Here is a 26,499-nt window from a genome sequence, read left to right on the forward strand (position 1 = left end):
AGTGAATTAATATATGTACAACACTTAGAATAGTGCCTAATACATAATAATTGTTATGTAAGTGTGTGCTCTAATAATAATACTAATGTAAATATTATTATTTTAAACTTGAAGCTCTAGGCCATGATACTATAACTGACACATGGAAGGATGGAAGGTGCTCAGTAGCATTCAATAAATAAATTAATAATCAGGTTAGATCCATAATGTACAGTCCTATAATACCCAGTTACTTCCCTTTTATAACCCTCTCCTGACTTGCTTATTTTGTCTCCTCCACTAGATTATAAGCTCCTTTTGTGCAAGGACCACGTCCATTCTGTTCACCACTAACTCCAGCACTGAGCACTGTGCCAAGCACAGAGCAGGCGCACGAATATTTTCTAAATGTATAAACGAAAGATTTTTTTAGATTTGCATTTTAGTTATTATTACATTGTCTTTAGCATTTTAATCATTTTCTGAAATTGTAAAATACAATCTTCTCTCCCGTATTATTTCTCTGTAAGGCAACAAAATTTTGCACAGTGAAATATTAGGTTAGAATTAATTCTCTTAACAGAGGGATTCTGCTGTTTCTTTACAGCACAGGATTGTAGACTTTTCGGTTCATAAGCTGACTCAGTGGTACAAAAAGTCTCACAGAGCACCTATCCTTGCTTATCCCATGTCATTTTACATCCTCAACAAAATTCATAGGCAGGGGCTTTGTAGGAGTTATCATTTATTAATTCTATTCATTTAATGAGCCCATGGTCTGAGGATAAGAAAAAAAAGTATAAAGAATGACCCATTATTTTTAGTTCAGGTGGAAAAACAAGTTGTGTACACAAATACCTACACCACAATCCCTTTTCTACTCTCTGGCAATGGGTACGATAAGATTTCAGAGGATCCTGTTGATGTGATCAGGAAAAGATTTATAGAATGGCTAAAACTGTAGTTGGTCTTAGTGAGTGGGTTGGATTTTTGTAGCTGGAAAGGTAATGGCATTCCATGTTAAGGAAAGGGTATAAAGAAAAATGTGAACATGTGATGCACTGGGGGCGAGGAGAGCCTGCAGATTACCTTAGCAGAAGGAAGGATTTCTGCAGGAAGCAGAAGTAGAAAATAGGCTAGAGATAGAGATTTGGAGTAGTTTGTGGTGGTCTTTTAATATCAGGCTAGAATATTTGAGGTTCATCTATAGACAATGGAGAATCGTGGCTGATGTTAGGGTAGAGAATTGGACAAGGAAATCAAAGTTGTGGGAACAGTAATTGAGCAGCAATCTGGCAAGATATAAACAGAGTAGAGTTCCTGGGCTAAGTTGTGTTTTTTTTTTTCCCAAAGATTTTATTTTTTCTCCCCAAAGCCCCCTGGTACATAGTTGTATATTCTTTGTTGTGGGTCCTTCTAGTTGTGGCACGTGGGACGCTGCCTCAGCATGGTTTGATGAGCAGTGCCATGTCCACGCCCAGGATTCGAACCAACGAAACACTGGGCTGCCTGCAGCGGAGCACGTGAACTTAACCACTCGGCCACGGGGCCAGTCCATAAGTTGTGTTTTTAGTTTATGGGATATTCAATGGAAATATTTAGCAGATGGCTGGGAATGAAGGATTATATGAGTTTAGAGGAGATACAGATTTGAAGTAATCTGCATAGAACTGATAGTAGGAGACTTGAGAATCAACAAATTAACTACAAGAGAATACAGAACAAGGACAGAGGTTCAAGCGCAGAGCTACGACAATGAAAAATATGATTAAAAAACCAGCAGTATGTTACATACGAAAGCCCAGTAAAAAACTAGCCTAGGAAGTGCTTGGAAGCCCCTTATGACCCAGGAAGGCATAGAGATCAGACTTTAAGAAGTACTACCTTAAGGCAAAGACCAGAGAGAACTGGGGAGCAGAGGAAAGAGGAGAAAAAGATAACTACAGAGTTACCTGTTGAGCAGTCAGATCCTGTCCACTTGGGATCGCAGCTGCACATCCCAGCATCCAAAAGAAAAGTCCCATGTCCTGAGCACTGTTCTTGACATATAGGAAGTGGAGTTTCACAGTTGACTCCTCCCCAACCAGTAGAACAGTGACATTCTCCTTTTACACAGATGCCATGGCTGGAACACATTGGGTCTAAGCAGTCCTCTGAAGGCCCAAAAAAGGGAGAAAAAGGTTCAAAGTGAACTGGTGTGGCCAATATACCTTAGAATAACGAGACCAAGATACTCACATTGATTTCCTAATATTATATCATTTATGCTGTTTTAATTAGGGAATAAAATGACTCGTAAATACTGTGTTCAAACGAGATTATTAACACTTACAAACACAGTAGGGTATCATAAAGGTTGCATTCTAAATTTAGAAGAAGGAAACCACACATACGCTGTGTGAAATTGTGAGCCGTGTGTAATCTTCCCACACAAATGGGTGGGTGGGCCAGAGTGGGCCTCCTATAGGAATTCTTCAACTTTGCAAAAAAGCCCAAGAATTTGGGGGGGGGGCATTGTTCGTCTTTTCTGAAATTTGAATCACAGCTCCCCAAAATGGCTTTTACTTGATGTGTCTAGAGGAATATATATATATATATATTTTTTTTTTAAAGTTTGGCTTATTCAAATTATTAGGTGAGGTGACTGCAGTTGCATGAAATCATACACTATAATCAATTTCTTATAATCTCTCATTTATTCCTTAGAAGCACTGAAAATGAAATATTTTAAACTTAATTTAAAAATTATTTTCTTCATGGTTTCTCTTTCTATCAGGATACTGTGACATAGTTTTCAATGTTTTAGAATATCACAGATTCAGTTCTATTTGTCTGTGATTCTGTGAGCCTAGAAATTTTGGGACACATTCTAATAAATGCATTAAGTATTTTAGAAGTCAATTCCTATGTTTGCCTTAGAGAAAATTGTTTTGTGCTTTCAACTAAGTTAGCATTTCATGGGACATGTGAAAGTTGATTTCCAATTTTCTGGTCTTCCCATACCAATAAGATGAGACTAAAACAACTTACCATGATGAGGATGTATGCTTTGAATTACTTTTCCAGCAATAGAAATAGACTGATACAACCTTCCATCATTTGCAAGACTGGCCTAGTTATAGGGTGTGGCTTGAGGGCATGGAACAGAGTTAAGTCTAAGTAAGCATTATTATAATTAGTATTACTGCCATTACAATTAGCCTGTGATCTCAGAGTCGTTAGCACAAGGTTCTAATACCTGACCTAACCAGTAAATAAATACTAGAAGGTACATCTAATTTGATTTCGTTTGTTATTTGGAGGAAGAGGGAAAGTTTGAAGTATGGAATATTGTTTTAGAAGGAGGCCATTTTGTTATATGAAACTACAACAACAATTTTAATAAACAATAACATTTAACTTAACACAGTTTATTTTATTAAAAGGCCACCTTCAGCGAATAAGTAAATCATACTTAAATCAGAGGCACAAAACCATATGGCTGAAGGGGCCAGGCAGGTAGCACACATGAAGATGCGCTGGATGTAAGAAAACAGAGTATGTTGTGAATGAACTGAGAGCAAGCGTCCAGTTTAAAGGAAGCTGCTGTTACTTGGCTCCAGTTGACTGCCACCAAGTGGGAACATGGGCTCAGCGTTATTAGATTTTCTAGTTGTTCAAGAGAGGCTAGAAATGGAGATTTTTATATGACACTTCTCTATTTTTAAATTTTGGCAAATAAGTCACATTAAACAAAAACAAAAACACCACCACTACCACTAGTGAACCAAACAAAACCCATCCATAGGCCCAGTTCAGTCTGTGGGCTCCTGGTCTGTGATATTTGACTTAAAACATCTTTTTCTATTGTGTTTGAAAAGTTTACACCGTTAAAAATGGTATTCCTTGTTATCTTGGTCAATCTACAAATTTTCTTAGTGACCCCTAGAAAGGCAAATTTAAGCTAAGTCCTTTTTCAACTGCTTACAAAATTTAAATCAGAAGGGTCTAAATTAATTACGTTAAATGTTTTTGATGGCAAATTGTAGATGTTGTAACAGACACCATTTTTTGGGTGAATGTGTGTGTCCATACAGCATCTGAATTTACAACTTAAATATAATGATTGCAGTTGGATCATCATAAAGACAATTTCCAAATGTAACTTAGGAACTCTGGTGCCTTGTCTAGGCCCCACGCCATTCACTGGAGCAGATACAATCTTCATACCAAAATTTTACTATTGCTAATGGGAAGTGGAAAAGCTAAAGTCTTGCTTGCTCATGGAGCAGAATGAGATTAAACCCTTTAGAATGCTGTGTAATAGTCTTAATGAGCCATCTTTAAAAAGCAATTATAGTGCATTTTCAGCAGCCTCTTTCCTGAACAACGGTTGTGATGAGACTATCTCCCATGGTAATGGTTTAATATTATTTCTGAAACCAGTCTTATTTGAGGAATGTGGCATGAAAAAATTCTGATTACTAGTAAACTTATTTTCCAATGTGTCTCTTTAAATGATAAAACTATTGCCATTTCAAAATATGATATGTGTGTGTGTGTGTGTGTGTGTGTGTAAAGGCTCCTTTGGAATGAATTTTAATATAAAGGCACTGCCTTAAAACCCATTATTGGTAAGTTTTATTCCTTAGGTGTGGAGGTCAAGTTTCAGCATGAGGTATAAAAACAAATAATATAAAGCAATAATAATAATGGTAATTAGAAATCACTCCCAAAGAAAACATTTACAAAATGGTCCTAAATGTGCCTATATTATTATTTTTATTATGTGCTTTAAAGTAAGATGTAGCCTAGTGCACCTAGGAACAGTGAAAACCTATGAATTAACACCCAAAATTATCAGTATGGAAATTCTCAAGTTAGAAAACAGTGTTAAAACGAGGGGGGAAATGCCATTTTTCATTACTGCTCTGCCAGTGTCACAGATCTGGCCTAATGTGAGTAGTAGAGACTGTCAGAAGAGACATGAGCAGCTCTGACTCCAGTCCCCGGCTCCAGGTACTAAGTAGACATGTTGAGCGTTTATGGTTCCCAAAGACCACTTATATCTCTACTAGAAGCATAGAACGACACCTTGGACAATTCAGTGAGAGAAAAGTCTGAAGCGACAGAGTGAAATGGAGCTCTGACCTTCCTCGCAGATTTCTCCTTTGTATCCTGGCACACAGATGCAGACTCCCATGATGCAGGTGCCATGGCCAAAGCATGTTGGGTCAATGCATTGCTCCTCTGGAACGTCGCACTCTGGCCCCTTCCAGCCATTTCGGCAGACACAGTGTCCTTTCTCGTATTCTCCATTCCCACCACACAACACGGGGCACGAATCTGAAGGTTGGCAAATGAACTTTCATGTTCTCATAATGCTTTAAAAATCTCGAAAGTGCAATTCTCCATTGATTCTTGCATAATATTTCAGGCAAAAATTTTTTACCATTTCTGTCTTAGCCTTTATTAAATAGGCATGTGTTCATGATTACAAACAAAATTGCCGTCTTATGGAAGTGGGATCAAGATAAATTATAAAAATAGCCTGAGTGGAGAAATTATGTCAAGCACTTGCTTTTGATTCCACCATACTTTTAAACAATTATTATTATTATCATCATCATTATTCTAAGTTAGGAGTTTTTTTCTCTTACAGTTTTTCTTCTTCAAACAGATGTATATGCTACTTTTAGGAAGAAAAACCTGAAAATTTGAAAAACTAATAAATAGGGAGTCATTCATATTGTAGGATTTTATCTTTTAAAAAATGTGCATTTAAAGAGATATATGCTGGACAGATGTCTACTCCCACAACACACTGTGGAGATCTTCATTAGAACACTTAACTCTGCTTTGTCACTGTTTGTCTCCCTAGTAAAACTCTGGGCTCCTTGAGGGCAGGGCCTTTATCTTCTGTCTTAATTCATTTTTGTAACACTAGCCATCAGCTCCATTCTTACCACCCATCTTGACAATATCTATTATAGTATTGGGAACCTAGAAAGTGAAACGGAATTCTCTGTTGAATAGAATTTAATCTGAAGAAACAGAGTGGCTGAGAAATCTGAGACTAAAGTATTAGCAGACCGAGAACTTTAAGAACACATCGAAAATGAGCAGAAAATATCTCTAAAGTAATGGCTGTAAGTCTATCAGAAAACAATGTGATTTACCTAGAGCGTTTCAAAAATTAAACTATGGGCAAGTCTGGGAAACAGTAAAGTTCGGTAAATTTAACTTCTGACTTTCCAGTCATTCCTTTCTAGATTACCCTTTGGGTGATTGCCTACCCCTTTCAGTTTACATTGGTATACATAGGCAGCATTCTACTTTCCCCACTCTTAAAGTCCATCCATTATAAATTTGTTTATGAAGGAAACAGAAGTATCATGTAGTGGTTGAGTCGGAGGATCTAGGTACAAATTCCAGCTGTTAGGTGACCGTGGTTAAGTTACTTCACCTCTTTGAGGCTGTTTCTTTGCCCATAAAACTGGGATAATAGTAGATCTACCCCGTTGGGCTATGGTAGGAAGCAGAAATTAAAAGAGGTAACGCAAACAGTGCCTGGCAGAGTAAGTACTCAACTTTTGGTAGTGGTGGTGCGGGGTATTGCTGCTATTGCTACTGCTACTACCACCACTACTACCACTCCTCCTCCTATTAATAGTGCTAATAATCCTGACATCTATTTCCATAAATCAAGCAGAACAACAAAGCATCATTACCTCTAGCACAGTCAGGCCCAAGGAATCCTGGGAAACAATGACAATGGCCAGAGATACACTCTCCATTTCCATTGCAATTGGTCGAACAGTCATCCATTATTTCTATTAATGGAAAAAGAAAAAAAATCAACAAACCTCCAGGTTGTAGAGCCTGAACTTTTTAAAATTGCAAGAACTCTCGGCCTATAACAACCTTGCCCTCTGCTGTCTATGGAGCACTTACTATTTAAAATCAGATGCCAAAGATTTCTGTAAGACATCACACACAGTACCAAATTATTAAAAGGGCCCTGGAATTGCTGAATTGGCTATTTAAGAGTGGAACTAAAAACCAACCTCATCTCTAAAGTGCATCAAGGGTCTAGATGAATTGTATTCTTATGAGACATTCATGATAAAGCTAAAAATGTACTAAGATTATAGGACATTTCTCAAAAGTAAAATGCGCTTAAAAATGTAACCCAGAAGTCTAAGCCTACGGTTTATTTTTCAAATTTGAGTTATAACAAATAAATATTTCTTCTCTAGCACCTTAAAATGTTTAATCTACTATCTTGACATATTAAATATGATAACCAGTATTTAATTTTCATTAATAAGTGGCAGTGGAAGCCTTTTAAAGTAAGTGTTCATATTATATTCACCACCACTAAAAGCATTAGAATCTAAATATTTTGTTGATAAACGCTTTCTTGACTGTAAATGCCTATCAGTTCTCTACTGCTAATTTCCCTTCAAACCATTCCTAAAGAATAGGTTTTAGGAGAATTGAGAAGGCTTTGAAGGTGCCCATAAGTAGTTCTGGTGACACAAAGATGTGCAGTGCCACAGAACTTTGATAAATCTTGTGGTAAGCAACTTGACTGGAAAGGTATAAAGTTACACGAAAGTCAGTCTCTGACAATGACATTAAAAATGGTTTCTAGTTTAAAATTGTATTTGAGTATAATAGCATCAAATTCCAAGTCCATGAACTATTATGATATGTATGCTTTACTCTTGTAGTTTAAAAAAATCATCTTCTCATTAGTCTTTTCTGTAAATTTTCCATACTTAGCATTCTTGGATTCTGAGTTTTATGTTCTGGCCCATTAAACTCACACTTCTCATATGTACCAGCTTTTCCTTTTCAATCCAGATTGTCTATTTCATCTGGTTTCACTTGGATAAGCTTTTTGCAATTAGAAGGAGATATTCTAGGAAGTGGTCTTGGCATCTTCCACTAAATTATGAGAATTTATAACAAGGGTCAACAAATAATATTTCTTCAATTCTGGCCTTCTGACCACCTGTATCAGTAGGATCACCTGAGGCTCTTAAGATGCAGATGCCTGGGCTTCACTCCAGATTTACTGAGTCTGTCTCTGAGGGACGCAGCCCAGTAATCTACATTCTAACAAACACCTCACGTGCCCCTCCAGGTGCTCACCGCATTAAAGCATTGAGGCCCAATGCTAGTAACCTTCCATAGTTAGAGAACTTCTGATCTAGACTTGGAGTTCTGCCTTGGGCAGAATAAAGCAAGAGGAAGAAAGCAGTATCTAGTCCATTTTGGGGATTTTTAGAAAACTGGGAATGAATCCAGTGGCCGTTGAATAGCCACCCTATTATCAATCACAGTTTGATACATCAGATTGTGTTTTGCAGGTTTATGATGGTCTGTTCTCTGATCCCTGTGTTAGAAAACTTAACTGGATAAGAAACTGACACATGTCATTTGCTGAACTACAACTGGGTTGGCAGGAATGTACTATCTGACAAAGAGTTAACCATTTTTAACTCATTAAAACATTAGTTATTTTCATAAAATCATTAATTTATTTAAAAGGTCATTATGAAAAGGCACAAGGAATTTTTGTTTGTTTGTTTCACTCAGAGATGGAACAATTATTTCTCTATTTTCTTATCTGGCTTTCTTGCACCAAGCAGTGGTGGCAGTTCTTAAATCTACATTTGGATTTCCCCTGCCCTGGATGGTTAATAGGAGGCCATGGAGGAAGCTTTCAAAGGTAAATGTAGTTGAATTTAATTTCACACCAGATTCTATTGACAGCTTTATGGTAGCAGCCTTGTGGGAATGTAGCAATTGTAGAAAAAAATGTTTAATAAAGTTTGCTATCAAAATAAATAAAAATCCCTACATCTTATTGACTTGTCTAGGAGACGTCCCTGGGCCCACACTGCTGCACAGAGCTTAACATCAGCAATGTAAACGAGAAGAGAAGGCAATATAGGAGGTTTTGGAAGCTGCCACCTCCACTGGGTATCAAAGAAACTTTGGGACAGCCCAGGGACTCCAGGAAGAGGATGGCTACAGCAGGAACACATAAATAACTAGTGATGAAAAAGGATGTGTTTTTCTATCTATGTTGGCGTTCAGAAAGCTTTGCCTTATATCTTTTTAATCTTACTTCAGAATGACTTCCTAGACTCCAGTTCATTAGTGTTAAGGATCGTCTTAAAGTTCTATGCTTGAAACTCTGTTCTTATGCAAGAGTCTAAAGCCCCTTGGTATCTGCATCTGCAGTGATGATGAGTCTTGCTTCCGGCAGGTTTTCTCATGGGAGAAACTAAAGGTAATGAATAATCTTAATGAATGAGTATAGTCTAAAGGGCATGGGCTTCGGAATCTGACATACTGGGTGTCTCAAATCTCAATTTTGCCACTTGCTGGCTGTGAGACCTTACCAAATTAGTTACTCATTCCAAGCCTCTGTTTCTTATTTGTAATATAAGTATTGCTATACCTATGCTGTCAAGGTTATGATGAAAATCAAACAAGATAACTGAATGTAAAGCATCTAGTATAGTTCTTGGGGCAGAGTAGCACTCCATAAATGGTATATATAATGTTACAGAGCAGGTTGGATGAAATTAGGGGATATTGACAACTCTGTCTATACTATTGGCAAATTATATATACACACACACATATATATATAGACCAGTGGCTAGCCTATATTAGTCATTCAATAAATGTTGGTTATTAGTACTGTCTTGATCCTTATTAGTAGCAGACTAAATATAGTTAAGATCAATCAACTGATTCTAACATGATCACAGAATAGATAAATGAGCAGTATTTAGAATAAAATCATACAAACCTTAATTTGTTTAATCAAATATATTAGCCTCTTTTTACTATGATTAAGATAAAATATAAAAACAAAAAATTAATGGGAAGATTTAGAGTAAATAATTTATATACCTTTGGTTTTTTCAGAAATTTACTTGGATTTTCTTGAAGTGGAATTGTAGGAGAAATGTTTTTGTTGCTTCTAATCTTAAAAAGACAACAGAAAAGTAAAGAAATGGACTTGCATAAGGAAAAAGCAAATATCTTGTTGCGTATGAAACTGGCAGCTTGATATCTGGATAATCGGAGTTGTATCTCAAAGGTTAAGCTCTTTTTGGGAGGAAGTAAAGGACAGGAAAAAACTCCAAGCATGTTTTTGGGTCTATTGATTATTGAAAGGTTAATAGTTTGGTTAGTGTTTTAAGGTGAGCTTAGTGGTAAGGACAACAGGAAGAAAGAAAATCTTCTTCACAAGTATTTTAGATCTCCTAATTGCTCTGATTTCTTAGGAGAAACTCAACCTCTCATAACTCATTGGCATTCATATTATCAAAATTGGGCTTTGATAGAAAAATATCATAACAGGTGTATCTGTTGAATCTACCCCACTAAGTCTGCGAGTGGCAAAACAATGTCGTGACTTAAAATATTTTTTTCTAACTTAGCAAATATTTTCTCTTTTGAAGATATAGGATCAGTGGAGTTTTTCTCTAGAGGGAAAAATCATCAGTATATTTTTATCTTTCTGGTTATTTTAGAGGAAAATTTTTGATAATCTTATGGCCGGAATACCATTTTTTACTGAGGCAAGGTCTTCAGCATCAAGTAAAAATAGAACATAATTGTTATAAAGAGCAGATGGTATATCTATTAACAGTCAACACATCTTCCTAAACACATGGTTGAACAGGTTAACTAAAGCATAAAGTGGTGAGAATTGTATAGAAAACTGACAGCTGTAAAATATTGTCCCTTCTTTTAAAAGACATGTGTTTTAGGGAAATTCACACAATAAAATAGTGTGTCTATGAGTTGTTTACCCTCAGGGCTCTAAAATTGCTAAAGAGCTCAGCTTTATTCACACAAAGAGTCATGGGGAATGAATTCACCAAAAAATGACAAGAGTGAGATGTCTCTGATTAACTAGGGTGAAAGTGAATAAGAGTGTGCAGACATTGTATTAAAAAGAACATGTTTTAAAAGGCTCTGAGCACACTGAATGAGTCATTGTGATGATTTTTAAACTAAACAATTTCAAAAAAGGGCTTTGAATGACCCAAGTTATTATCCTTAGCACTCTTCTCTAAATACTCTTAGGTTGTATCTTGAAACTGTAATGATTCTAGAATGAGTTGCTCTAAGGAACTGGGCTGATACTAGTTTTTCCATTTTAAAAGGCATTTATTTGCTTTTTCTTTTCTAATAGAACTTGAACTAACAGGGTTTCTCTTGTTTATTCCCTTCTTCACTGAAGTTGTTCATCTAGGTAGCCTTGGTAATAATATTATCCAAGTAATTATTTCTCTTGAAAACATGGCAAGTATCCTAAACTAGTAGCAAATAACGGAGCATTTAGAAAATCTCATTCAGAATTTAAACAACATTAATGACAACGACAATGTAAGCCTTTTTCATAGTGATCTATCCTGAATAATGACTTTAAGGTAGAATGAGCAACAAGTTTAAATAACATCTCTATCACATTCGTCAGTGACTGTGTCTTTCTAGAATTATACTGTCAATTCAAAATAATAGCCAAGGCAGCATACCAATTGCTGTAGTTAACACGAATACTTGCTCCATCTTTTTTCCATCATTGTAAAATGCCAGATACCAAGGCCCTTGGTCCATATACTCTATGAAACCTGTCTCCTGTAGTGAGGTTAAGATCAGGTTCCGAGGGGAGTGCTGGGTATCATCAGAGGCTTTGGAGTCTTGCTTGACCAGTTGCTTTCCATCCATGAGTTTTACAAAATCAAACTGGAACAAATACAGACACAAATATCAGCCACTACTTTTACTCCTAGACTGCGAACATGTCTAACTTCAGTTGCTCTATTTCATATTTCTTTGCTTTGGAGGCGGGCAAAGCAGAGAAGGATAGTCATACATATATTTAAACCCAAAAGCATATTATTAACTCTGAGCAAAGAAACCTCTGCTGTATTTTCAAATGCTATAAACTTTTCAGTCTGGGAATATTTAAAATAATTGTTTAAAAATAAATAAACCAAGAAATAGAAAAAAATCTTGTTTAGTATTATGCAAGAGAATCTTTGATATCTTCGAAAGTGAGATTTCAACTATCGGATAGAAGATACTTGAAACCACATATTCCCCTCAAAATGTTACTATGACCTTCTCTACAAATTAAAGAGTTTTACAGTTTTTAAAACAAATAAATGAACAGTCATAATTTGACAGCATTCATCACCATTTACTACCTTTGTGGTAGCATATTTAAATATTCAAAGGACCCTTCCTTTTTGTCCCTAATCAGGGGACAAGCACATGGCACACATTTCCTTGGACTGTTTTTTAAGAGTCACATTTGAATAGCATTCCAATTCCCTGCCTATTCTGAGCCAGAGGGTAAGGTCTGGACTACAGATCTATCTGTTGAAAAAAAAAGCAAGCCCCAGGTTCTTATGATTCCTTATGCTACTTCCTAGATGGAGCAAGGCCCCAAATGGGTTCACGTAAAGAAGAGATAATAAAAAGAAAACGAGAGAAATGAGGTGGCTAAAGTTTATGGAAGGGCTTTGTAAAACCACAGAGGTTTTATGTATTTGAGTTATTATTAACAATTGTTGTTAGTGCCATGGAGTCAGTTCCGACTCCTAGCACCCCTGTGTACAGCAAAGCAGAACCCTGCCTGGTCTTTTTGTGCCATCCTCTCACCTTCTGGCACTAAATCAGACAATGCTGCTGCTATTCACAGGGTTTTCATAGCCAATTTTTTCAGAAATGGGTGGCCAGGTCCTTTTTCCTAGTCTGTCTTAGTCTGGAAGTTTCGCTGAAACCTGCTCACCATGGGTGACCCTGCTGGTATTTGAAATACCGGTGGCATAGCTTTCAGCATCACAGCAACACACAGCCACGACAGTACGACAACCAATGGATGGGGGTGTGGTTCCCTGACAGGGAAACAAACCCGGGCCGCGGTGGTAAGAACATCAAATCTTAACCACCAGACCACCAATGATTAACAGTAACAAGGAAAAATTTCTACCTGTAAGATAAAACTTTCCTTTTTGACTCATTTTCCTTATTGATTTGCATTCCTTCCTTGGGGAAAGGGTTCATGGATGTATAGAACTAGCCGAAGGGGTGTGGGTACCAAACCTAAGTAAGATGAGGGGGCTGGGAAAGCTCATGATCATCCTGTTCCAGGAAGCAGAATTCAAGTTTCAAGAATATTTTCTTAACCTTCCTTTTCTGAATCTTCTCTGCTAAATGCTATTCCTTATTTCTCAATGCCATGTTTTAATTCACTTGAGGGTGATTATTCTGGATATTTGCTCATTACAAAGACTATCTGCCTTTACCTTTGAGTCCCACACACTTTGCAAGTCATAAACTCTGAACTATTCATCCCACCACACTCTAAAAGGGTCAAGAAATACCTATAACATCAAATACCTGTGTGTGTGTAGGTGGGATGTTTCTTCTGCCATAAATTCCCAGCAGAGAGTCCTTGGCTAAAGAAATATTGAATTTCAGATATATAGGATGGTGGATGGTAATCTGGAAACGCCAGAATAAGCCAGGTGGGATGGTCTGCATGACCTGTGCACCAATGTCAACTTCTCCGGTGTCTATTGCCCGTCCCTTCTGAAACACTGGTTTTAAAGGTAAAGAAAATTACACATAATATTAATCTTAATTTATAAAGCAATGGTATTTAGTTTTTCAAGAAGAGATATATCAAAATGACTTACTCAGCTCTGTCTCCCTCGCCACCCCGCCCACCTTTCAAGGCTTTACCCAAATTAAATATCTTCCAAGGAGCCTTCCCTAACCAACCACTATATCAGTCTCTCCCTTCTCTTAAACTCCTATTGCATTTATTTCCATCATTTGATTCATTTTAAACCATTATCTATTGAGTGCTGTCTTGGTAGCTGCAGGAGATACAAAGATAAGTAGAATGCAGTTCTTGCTCTCAAGGAGCTTTAAATGTGAGGGAGGAAGTAGGACAAGTACACAAATAAACACATTGTAAAGGAAAATAAGTGCTCTGGTTGTTCAAAGGAGGGAAAGGTATTTGGTTGGAGGATGCTCCTCATTCCTCGCTGTCTCTATCCGCTTTATCTTCCTTTATTTTTCTCTTTAGCCTTATCACCACCTAAAATACCATATGTTTTACTTATTTATTGTTTGCTGCTTGTTTTTTCCCAATAGAATATAAGCTCCATGAAGCTGTGGCTGTTTTGTTCATTACTTCATTCCCAGTAACTAGAAGAATGTAGGCAAACAGTATGTGATTGGTACGTATTTATTCAATAAATGAATGAACGAATGAATCAGAAAAGGGTATTTATGGGAAGTAGTATTGAAGATGGGCCTTAAGGGAGGGAGAGGATTTCAACAGAGCTGTTGGGAAGGATGCTCCATGTGGAAGGAACAGCGTGAACCAAAACCAAGAGGAGGGAAACTGTAAAGCCAAGTATGCTTTACTTGTGTATGTGTAGATACCGAAGGGCAGTTGGAGATAGGGTTGGAGGAAAATGATGGCATCATATTATATAGGGCCTTGAATGCCAGTCCTAAAGTGTTTATTTGGTAAAGGATGGCAAGCTATTAAATGTTTTTAGGAAGAGGGGAGAGGTCTGGGCATATTAGAAAGGCTAATCTTGAGGCAGAAGGTAGGATGATTTAGAGCAGGAAGACAGAAGAATGATATAAGAATTATGGGACAATAATTGAGGTGAAATGACATGAAGATCTAAATTTAGGGTGGGCCCAACAGCTCATGTGGAAAAAGTATGTTTCAGACAACTGTGAAATGAACAAGTGGGACTACATCAAATTAAAGAGCTTCTGTACAGCAAAGGAAACAATCAATAAATTGAAAAGGTAATCTACAGAATGGTGGAAAATATTTGCAAACCATATACAGTAGTCCTCCCTTATCCATGGGGGATATGTTCCAAGATGCCCAGTGGATGCCTGAAACCACAGATAGTACCGAACCCTATACAGACTATGTATTTTCCTATGCATACACACCTGTGATAAAGTTTAATTTATAAATTAGGCACAGTAAGAGATTAACAACAATAACTAATGATAAAATAGAACAATTAAAGCAATATACTATAATAAAAGTTAAATGAATATGGTCTCTCTCTCAAAATACTTTATTGTACTGTACTCATCCTTCTACTTATGATGATGTGAGAGGATACAAAGCACACGTGATGAGATAAAGTGAAGTGACTGATGTAAGCATTGTGACATAGCATCCCAGGCAGGACAGTGCAAGATTCTATCACACTACTCAGAATGGTTTGCAATTTAAAACTTACAAATTGTTTATTTCTGGAATTTTCCATTTAATATTTTCAGATTGCAGTTAGCCGTGGGTAACTGAAACCATGCAAGGCAAAACCACAGATAAGGGGAGACTACTGTATCTGATAAGGGGTTAATATCCAAAATATATAAAGAACCCAGACAACTCAATAACCAAAATCCAATTAAAAAATGGGCCAAGGACCTGAATAGACATATTTCCAAAGAAGACATACAGTGGGCAACATGTACACGACAACGTGCTCAACATCACTAATCATCAGGGAAATGCAAATCAAAACCACAATGAGATATCCTCACACCTGTTAGCTTGGCTATTATCAAAAAGACAAGCAATCAAAAGTTGGCAAGAATGTGGAAAAAAGGGAACCCTTATACATTGTTGGTGGGAATGCAAAATAGTACAGCCATTTTGGAAAATAGTATGGTGGTTTTTCAAAAAATTAAAAATAGAACTACCATACCATCCAGCAATCCCTCTCCTGGGTTTATGTCCAAAGGAATTGAAATCAGAATTCCAAAGAGATATTTACACACCCATGTTCACTGCAGCATTATTTACAATAGCCAAGATATGAAAACAACCTAAATGTCCTTTGATGGATCGAAGAATAAAACAAATGTGGTACACACACACACACACACACACACACACACACACACAATGGAATATTATTAGGCCATAAAAAAGAAGAAAATCCTGCCATTTGCAACAACATGGATGAATCTGGAGGACATTAAGCTAAGTGAAGTAAGCCAGACAAAGATGGATACTGTATGGTATCACTTATATGTATAATCAAAAAAAAAAAAAGCCGATTTCATAGAAACAGAGACTAGAATGTGGTTGTCAGGGCTGGAAGGAGGTGGAAATGGGGTGATGTAGGTCAAAGGGCACACATTTTCAGTTATAAGAAGTTCTGAGGATCTAATGTAGAGCACTATAGAAGATCTATAGATCTATTAGATCTATAGATCTAATGTAGAAGACTATAGTTAATAATATGATATTGTATACTTGAAAGTTGCTGAGAGTAGATCTTAAGCATTCTCACCACTGAGAAAAAGAAGAGTTGACTATGTTAACTACGTGAGGTGATGAATGAGTTAATTATCTTGATCTTAGTAGCTATTCTACAATGTATATGTACATCAAATCACATTGTATACTTTAAATATATAGAAATATATCTTTCAATTATTCCCCAATAAAGTTTAAAACAACAATCATATATTATCTAGGAAGTGTAAAACTGGGATATCCTGAAAAACAGTACAAATGTCAAATAACTTCAGATTATTATAAATTAAAAAATCTTATTGTAATTTCAAGCATAAATACTAAAAAATAAAAATTGATTTTTTGAAATAGCATAGAGAAAATAACACTGAGATAAAAATAATTTATCTAAATGCAGGCAAGAAAGGGAAGACACAAACTAGATGGGTCAATTAGAAAACATAAAAGAAGATGGAAGATAAACTTCATATATCTATATCTATAATTAAAGAGCAATGAACTAAATTCTTGTGTTGAAAGGTTAAGAACCATCATTCTGAATTAAAGAGCAAAATCTAATTACATGTTTTAAAAAAATATACATCTAAAATGCAAAAAGAGTTATTTATAATAATAAAAAAGTTATTTCCCTAGGAAGAAAACAAGAAAAAAGAAGGAAAGAAGGAAGAAAACAATATAAAGGAAGATTCTATAGCAGAGCTTCTCAAACTTGAATGTGCCTAAAACAGGGGTCTTGTTAAAATGCCAATTCCAATTCAGTAGGTCTGAAGTCAGATACGTCTCACAAGTTCCCGAGTAATGCTCATGTTGCATGGTCCACATCCCGCAGATTGAGAAGCAAGGTTCTTAGGACACTGAGACACTAGGTGTGGGGGCCAAGAGAGGGTCAAAACTGACCCCAAGATTATGAGTTTGGGCGACTTAGTGCTGGTAGCAAAAATAAGAAAACTAAAAGGAGCTGGTTAGTGTGAAAGGATGTCGAGTTTGACCAGTCAGATCTTTATTATTTATTGCCATATTTTCTAATTATTTCTGATGTGTTACTTTTATATAGGCTTCTGTGGATTTCTTTGTTATGGGATGGTGAGAAGGGAAAGGATGGAAGAGGAGGGGCAAGAATTAGTTTGCCTTGATTTTAAGCAAGGAGGATTACACCTCAGGAGGGAAAGTTCAATTTGGCCTCATTTCACACTGCCTTTATATTTTTCAGCCGTTAACTCCTTCTCCACACCAAACACAGTTAAAAAACACACATGGTCTCTGTCCCTTGTGTTCACTCGCTATAAAATTAACAGCCCATTAAGAAACACACCTGCAGTGGCTTTATTCAGAGGCCAATGCCTTGCAGCTTTTAACTCCCTAAAATACCTCCATTATTGCTTTTTGTGTTAAGGCCAAGAGTAATAACTATTTTAAGAATGTTCACTGTTAACTGTTAATAATAGATTTCAAATGCAATTTTGAAAATAATTATGTATTACAGGACACATAATTTTGTGGAATTGACATTTATAATAAAATACGCCCTTTGAGATGATAAATGACCAACTGAGGTCCTTATTTTTCACTGAAAGTTACTATTTTCCATGTGGGACAGAACAGTTTGGTCCTCAGAGGGTTGATTATACATTTAACTCTTAGGGTCCTGGAGCTGACAAATGTCTTCAATGAGCAGGAAATTAGCAGATCATGTTTATGTGGACACTTCTGTTCTCAACTTAATGTTCAGTTTGTTTAACTGCTATCCTCATTAGGGGCTTTTATCACTTCTTAAAATGCATCATTTGGTTGTACAAACAGCATTATAAATGTAAAACAATTTAAAATGTTAGAGGTTCAGCAAACAGTATTTTAAAGGTGCTACAAACAGGCTTTAATGAATACAGACACTGTCATTTTAAAAAATCAGGGCAAAACTGGCTGATGGACATTAACTTTTATATATGAGCCTTCCCAAATGCTATACTATCTCTTCCTTCTGCACTTTATAGCATCATATATTGTTTTAATGAAGCTACTTAAATGTTATTCACTAAATCAAAAGAAACTCGTGAAGTTGTGTTGTTGAAGTTTCCTGGTTACAAGCATTAATAAATATCCGAAGCATATATACATAAGTCATTTATAAAAATGATTTTAGAAGAAGATGGTCTTGCCCATTGAGAGCATGCATCACAGTTAAGACAAGGAAGGTGAAGAGACATGACAATACCAAAGAACATGTGGACTATAATTTAAATAAAAATAGCAAAGCAAGCTAGTTGCAGCAACTTGGTATTAGAGAAGAGGAATTCTCACAGCTTGCAGAAAATTTCTGAGTCTCTAACCTTTTAGAGCGTCATGCGTCAGAAAGGAAGATATCTCTCTGTTACCAATAACATCACTAAATAGGCTGCTCCATGTTATCTTCTCCCAAAGTTAGTTATGGGTTATGATGTAGTGATAATTAGGTTCATATATTAGTTCATTATTTTTCTTACGGTAGCCCAAACTGGGAAACTAAAGAGAGAAAATTAGACGCAGATAAACAATATGTAATGTGATTTTATGAAGAAATTTTGTATCAATATAGGCTAGTGGCATAATTTTGGCCAAACTTAACATTGACTCGGATCCTTCATTTGCAAATTGTCAGCATTAAGGTACAGTTTTTGTAATATTCACGCTTTAATTGGCATTTAATCACTTATTTTACTGAAGTGTATCAGAAGGAGGAACATATTCTCCAGTAACAGAACGCTTCCTTGCACAAATCCAAGATGAAGAGCAGAGAGCCACAAATCATATCAAACTGTGCGGTATAGTAGTTATCACAGTCTCACCAATATCCACCAATTTAGTTTGAGCTAAACACTCTCTTTATAGGTTACAACACAGGCATCAACTGCTGAGTGGGAAAAAACAATGGCATGTTGAAGGATGGCAAACTAGCTGATGGTAGCTTAGTTCAAAAGGGAAAGGTCAAGCTTCCTGGAAGGTAAATATAGAGGACTGGAATTGGTGACAGACACTGTGTGCAGTGGCTGTATCAACTAAACAAAGGCTTCATTGTATCTAGACTCAGACACATACCTGAATACTAATAACATGATTATTGATAACATTGTCCTCATAAGATAGGGGGTAAATAACTATATTCTGGACATATACATGTATTTATTTTTTCTACTTAATATAACTAGACTGGATTCAATGATTCTGTGCAAAACTCAGTGGAATATTAACAGAAGATACTGACACATGGTCATTAAAAAGATCCCACTATCGGGTCCTTATGTAAAAATGACTAGGTTAAAGACTGTGTCCATAACTTTAATTTTTTAAAGACATTTGCAAATTCTATAAAAAGCGTCCAAGCTAAGAAGGTACTGCTTTAACTGAAAAGAATGTTGTCCACAGAGATGAAAAAGAAATTATGCCTTAAGACCATATTTACCCTTCACCTAATCCTATGGCACATTCAAAATCTTCAAACGACATAATCAAATGGCTTTGGTATGGTCTTTCACCTGACTTAGTCCTAGTGTGTGTCTCATGATTTAAGTACCATCTTCTTTGTGTTCCTTCAAATATAATAATTGTTTCACAGTAACAAATCTCTGTGAAGCTTAGATCAGCACTTGGAGCCAAATGAGGAGGTGAAATCAACCTCTATTCCCAGTGATCAAAAGCTGTGAAAAGATGAAAAGGGGACAGCAAAAGCCTACCCTTTCCATCTATGTAGCCTTGTACAATTTTCCTTATATAAACTGTTGAAGAAAAACATGTATTCAACTCTCAATTCTTCAGGGATAGATTTTCCACATTGTGTATTACACACTTTTTTAATATCCATTATATAACCCAGGAGAAAGAAAAGGAAGAATGAAACTTGTACATAGTAGACACTTGGTAAATAGTGTTTGTATGAATTAATAAAATAGTAAGCTTGATAATTTATTAAGTAATGTTGATAGCTTATTTTGACATTTCAGCACAAAGTTTGGTGGAAGGAAGAATTGAAACCATCTACACACATAGACCTTTGGGAATTAACTGTGAATAAAATATGTTTAGAAATAAAATCCCTCTCTTACTGACACTGACAATAGATACTTGACTGTGTAGAAAAGTCCATTAACTAATTTTACAGTTGGTAAGTACATTACTGTAAGTGTAAACAATTATATCCAGACACTGAAAGACTTCAGATTCCAGTACAGTAGCTTATCTAGTATTGCATACATCCTAGACAGAAGTGAAATGGCATTGTTGAAATGTTGCCCTTAATTAAAGGACTGATTTTGAATTGCATTTTGACTCTGTATATCTGTTTGTTGAATATATATAATTTAAAAGACATAATTCTCTTTTTAGAAGGATTTCTTTAAATTTCTTTGCAAGAACTTAGTTTCCTTAAAAAGCTTTAAAGTTTCATAGTTCTTCTGGTGTGGTCTATTGGCCATTAAGTAGTATTCAGAAGAATTAGTTTCCAAATTTAAGGCTCTCCTAACTTGATATACAATCTCACACGGTGACATACAAATTATGTTTATAGACTCTCAGTATGCTGAGTACCAATGGTACATGAAGTACTCAGTATTTGAATTTCTTTGGCAAAAACTAGAATGGATATGAAACTCAAATTTATCATCACACTGTTACCTATTCAAACATTTACTCACAGTCATGAGTCAACAAAGAATAAAATGTTTTCTTAAAAGAAAATAACATTACCATTTACAAAAAAATATTCAAAGATTAGTGAATCAATATGGACACATGCAATGAAACATCCAAAAATTAAGGAAGCCATTTCTGTTTTACAGTACAATCAAAAAATTTAAAAACTTTGGAATAAATTTAACAAAAGAAGTTGCAAGACTTGTATACTGAGAAATACAAAATATCATTGAAAGAAAAGAAAGAAGACCTAAATAAATGGAAAGACATCTATGTTCATGGATCAGAAGATTTACTACTGTTAAGATGACAACACTTCACACATTGATCTATAGATTCAATGTGATCCCTATCAAAATTCCAGTTCCTCTTTTAGCAGAAACAGGCAAGTTGAGCTAAAATTCATATGTAAATTCAAGGGACTCAGAATAACTAAAACAATCTAAAAAAAAAGAAAACCATTGGAGGCTTCACATTTTTTCAATTCAAAACTTATTACAAAGCTACAGAATCAAGACAGTGTGGTACTGGCGTTACAATAGATATATAGATCAATGAAACAGAATTGAGAGTTAAGAAAAGTCACATTTATGGTTAAATGATTTTCAACAAATGCACCAAGATGATTTAATGATGGAAAGAATAGTCTTCAACAAGTGGGGCTGGACAACTGGATATCCAGAAGCAAAAGAGTGAAGTTGAACTGCTCCCTCACACCATATACAAAAATTAATTCAAAATGGACCAAATATCTAGATTTAAGGACTAAACCTATAAAATTTTCAGATGAAAACATAGGCATAAATCTTTGTGACCTTGGGTTTGGCAATAGTTTCTTAGATATGACATCAAAAGCACATATAACAAAAGGAAAAATAGATAAATTTAACTTCATCAAAATTAAAACCTTTTGTGCTTCAAGGGACACCATCAAGAAAGTGAAGAGACAGCTTATAGAATGGGAGAAAATATTTATAAATCATATATTGAATAATAGACTGGTATCTAAAATACATTAAGAAGCCTTACAACTCAACAGTAAAAAGACAAATAAACCAATTGAAAAATGGGCAAAATACCTGAATAGATATTTCTTCAAAGAAGATATACAAATGGCCAACGAGCACAGGAAAAGAGACTCAATACCATTAGTCATCAAGGACACGAAAATCAAAACCACAGTGAAATACCACTTCACACCCACTAGGATGGCTAAAATAAAAATGATGGGCAATATCAAGTGTTGAAAAGGTGTGGAGAGATAGGCAACCTCATACAGCACTAGTGGGAATGTAAAATGCTGGAGCTTCTTTGGAAAACGGTTTAACAGTTCCTTAAAAAGTGAAACATAGAATTACCATATGACCCAGCCTTTCTACACCTTGGTATATACCCCAAAGAATTGAAAACAGGTATTCTAACAAAAACTTGTACACGAATATTCATAGTAGCATTATTCATAATAGCAAAAAAAAAGGTGAAAATCCACAAAAGATCCATCAACTTATAAATGGATAAACAAAATGTGGTATACCTATACCATGGAATATTATTCAACCATAAAAAGGAATGAAGTGTTGGTACATGCTACAACATGGACAAACCTTGGAAATATTACGCTAAGTGAAAGAAGCCAGACACAAAAGGCTGCACATTATCTGACTCCATTCATATGAAATATACAAACAAGCAAATCTATAGAGACATAAAGTAGATTAGTGTTGCCAGGGGCTGGGGAGAGGTGGGGAAATGGAGTGACTGCCAATGCCTATGAGGTTTCTTTTTGGTGTGATGAAAATATTCTGGAATTAAATAGTGGAGATGACTACACAACTCTGAATATATTAAAAATCACTGAGTCATACACTTTAAATCAGTGCATTATACAATATGTAAGTTATATCTCAACAAAGCTGTTACACAAATATGGTTACAAGTTATAGATTGACATGAATAGCCTACACACACACATATACAAACTATCATGCACTGTTATGAGAGTTTTGATGTGTTTCCAAGTGGTTTTTAGAAGGTCACCTGCTACTTAGAAGCTGACTGTCTCCTGCCTAGTACTTTTAGAATACATAATTGGTAGCACACAGCAGGAATGCTTATTTTCTATATTTTACACCATGTTAAATGTTTGTTATATGTAGGTTATAATGATCACATCCTTCTGGACTTCTGGGATGGTGAAAGGAGGGCTGATCACAGCTCAATTTATCCAGCTCTCCCTTTGGTATCCTAAAACATAAGTCCCCAGAGGATGGGGCAGTCACGTCTGTCTAAATTCTTGACATCTAGCTACTGCACATATAATAAGACAGCTATATTATGACACACCTATCCCATAGTTGAGAGTAATGAGGGGGTTGTATATCTTCTTGGGCCAGGCATTGAGAAAGAGAAGCAGCAAGCATAGGCAGCAGCTCTCATATGTTGCCATATTGCTACAGCCTTTGATTTCTGCCTTTTAGGAACCGAGAAAATCTTGAATAATATCAAATTAAAACTTCTCACAAAGAACACTCATTACAGACAGAAATAATAATAATAGTAATAATAATCATAATAGATGGTAGTATCTATTGAACACTTATTGTGTCCTCTTTTGAACTCCTACCTCTCATTTCTCCAATATCAAAATACCCTTTTCATATTCAGTGTGCCATACAATTTGGTATCCCAGTTCATCTCTGAGGGCCCTCCCTCCTCTACTCTCCTGCCAAGAGACATTGGTCCCTTCACGATCTGCCTTCTTGCTAGCATCCTCAATGTCTCCCTCTGTATCGGTTTCTTATTCGTTGTCTTCAAACAAGCACAAGTCTCTCTTCTTTAAAAAAAAAAAATGAATAAAATAACTCAACTGTCCCTTCATCTAGTTATCATACTGTCACTTATCTCCTTCCTTTCCTTGCCAAACTGTCTCCATCTGCTACCTCTATTGCTTTATGATCCATTTACCACTTAGGCTATTACCACCTGCATTTCCCCCTTACCACTCTATTATTCCATTCTCTTAAATATGTACTCTTTAAAGTCAACTAGGATTGATTTTTCTTGTTTCTCAAGGCCCAGCTCAAACTACTTCTATAATAACAATCATCATTTCATCTTCTTTCTTTAAGGCTCTTAATCGCCTAACCATCTTATTTCTATTTCTATACAACAGTTGGTTGCATGTTATTTTGCATTGTGTGTGTCTGTATTGTAAGCGAGCAGAATTTGCCACCCCAAAATATGCCTTTTTGGCATAAAGAATATTTTAAGCTGGTTATTTTTAAGAAACTGCAGACACAAGAGAAGCTCTGAAAACTGAGTAAAAGTTACCCTTCTGTAAGAGACATTTACATTTATAAGGGAAATCTTCATTTGTAAAGGTGATTCCTTCACTGTATCAGGAAGAGGGGGATGGGCTTATCTCTAGAAACTCTTATCAGTGGAGAAGGCAAGGGCTTAAATCTGTGTAATGACCCTACCCTTGTTTATAGCGCTTTACCTGGTCACCTCCCATAACTGACTCCCCACACCTAACATCTTCTTTTGTCTTTAGCTGAAGACCTATTTAAGGTGAGGGTTTCCACCTGTTTGGGGAGTTAGTTTTCTTGGGTCTCTCCCATGTATACAGGGTATATACATGTTATTAAACTTTTGTTAGTTTTTCTCCTGTTAGCGTCTCATGTCAATTTAATTCCTAGACCAGCCAGAACTTATAAAGATGGAGGAGAAGTTTTTCCTCTCCAACAGCTGGCATAGTTGACAGGATCAATTTTACTGGCTGGGACACTGCTCACATTGGGACTGCTACAGCTGAGAGATACTGGAACATTTGACAAAAGCTGACAGAAGGTAATAGTTCTTACCACATCAGTCTCCTGGATCTCTGCCTGCAAAGTCCAATGCAAGTGAGAGGGGCGAGTTTTTCCAAATTTAGATTAGCAGGAGAAAATATTTGTGGAACTAGTTTCTTGGATATATCAATTCTAGTAAAAATTTGGTAAATGAGTACTCTGGGTTTTTATTGATCATTTTTCTCCTAGAGATAGTCACTGTTTTCCTTTGTCCCTGTCTGTAGTGTCTTTTGTCTTGTTCTATGTATTGAGAGCTTGGCTTTGTGACCAGTGAGAATATTGTTTCTGGTTCCTACCATCCAGAAGGTGCATTTACCAGGGTGCATGTTGGCAGCCAGTTGAATAGACTGAGATTCCCGGACATGAAGTCACAAGAAGCACTCTCCCTGTTCGGCCATGCCAGCTCTCAGGGGAGTTTGTCATAAGGGATCCCAGTCCATAAAGGGCCTTTGTTGTCTCAATCTTTGTTGCCTTGTTAGTGCTAGAAAAGTCCCATTCCAGTAACACCTTCCAGGTGTCAGAGATTAGCAGGTTTGTGACTGGAGGCATTTCACATTCTTCTGGGAAACCAGAGACAACAGTTTGCACTACGCCATTCTTACTGCCTGTGGTAACAAAAGGTATTTTCTGTCAACTACTACTTTCTTTTTTGTGTTGTTTTGTGTCCTGAGAACTTGGGTTAGCAACCATCAGGTTGGGAGCCCCTCAAATTTGGGTGGACAGGAATGTGGGTTGTACCCCACTTGTGGCTAGATATGGCTGGACAGAAATGTGGGTTCCACCCCACTTGCAGCTAGATAAGTCTTTCTTTCTTTCTTTTGGTTATCTCTAGGAGTGAACTTTCTGGATCTTGTGAGGGCTGTATCCTTTGCATGATCATGGGGGACCCCTTTTGTCTCTTTGGTTAAGCCATAAAAAGGCTTCTGGTTTGAGTTGGTATTAAGATGAATAGATCCTACTTGTTAATGGCCAGAAAATGGATCTTTTAAATCCGAAAAACTTATAAATTGAATTTTTTTTTGGGGGGGGAACTCTGTCTAAATAATTGTCCTGAAGTTCTACAACATATAAATTTTTTGATTTCCATCTTAGTTGGAAATGTCTCTGATATAAAGAAGAAAGATTAGTTGGATGAGCAGGTCAGTCTCTTGATATTCAGGCTACCACTCAATTCTTTGAGGAATTGAAAACAACTGTATTTGCCTTGCAAATCTCTAGAAAACCAGAAATGTGGCTCTAGATGCAATTCAAAAGCTCACCTATAATTACCAATCTCCAAAGATTGCCTATTTATCTTAAAATGCTTGTAGATATTGGGATGTTAGAACAAGAACTGTCCTGCACTTAAAAATGTAAATTGCCCTAGACCTCTGATAATAGGCAAAAAATGCTCCCCAAAACTCCATCTTGGAGAAAACTCGAATACTTGTGCCTTTGTAGTGCAGATTTTTCTACCCCCATCTTCTCTAGGAAAAAAGAGTAATTCTTTGACATGCAAACTTTAGGGATAAATTTCTCATCGAAAGGGAAAAAAAGAAGACATTTGGAAATTGGTCAAATGAAAAATATTAAGTGTCTTCTCCACAAATATCAGTAACTATAAAGTCTCTGTTTGCATTAGTCCATATGTGTCCATATATGCATGTTGTAGATGTGTGATAT

General features: G+C 36.2%; 1 protein-coding gene across 2 annotated transcripts in view; it reads right to left on the reverse strand.

Moving 5' to 3' along the window:
* Nucleotides 1-26,499, reverse strand: part of TENM1 (teneurin transmembrane protein 1) — a 735,241-nt gene that overhangs the window by 229,498 nt on the left and 479,244 nt on the right. For both annotated transcript variants that reach the window (XM_023633984.2, XM_023633980.2), the window contains 5 exons: nt 13,408-13,607; nt 11,535-11,745; nt 6,690-6,791; nt 5,110-5,304; nt 1,932-2,132 (listed from right to left, as the gene is read on the reverse strand). In XM_023633984.2, the coding sequence (XP_023489752.1) occupies nt 1,932-2,132; nt 5,110-5,304; nt 6,690-6,791; nt 11,535-11,745; nt 13,408-13,607 (909 nt within the window). The remainder of the gene's footprint in view (nt 1-1,931; nt 2,133-5,109; nt 5,305-6,689; nt 6,792-11,534; nt 11,746-13,407; nt 13,608-26,499) is intronic.

The sequence above is a fragment of the Equus caballus genome, chromosome X (assembly GCF_041296265.1).
Source record: "Equus caballus isolate H_3958 breed thoroughbred chromosome X, TB-T2T, whole genome shotgun sequence".
NCBI classification, from domain to species: Eukaryota; Metazoa; Chordata; class Mammalia; order Perissodactyla; family Equidae; genus Equus; species Equus caballus.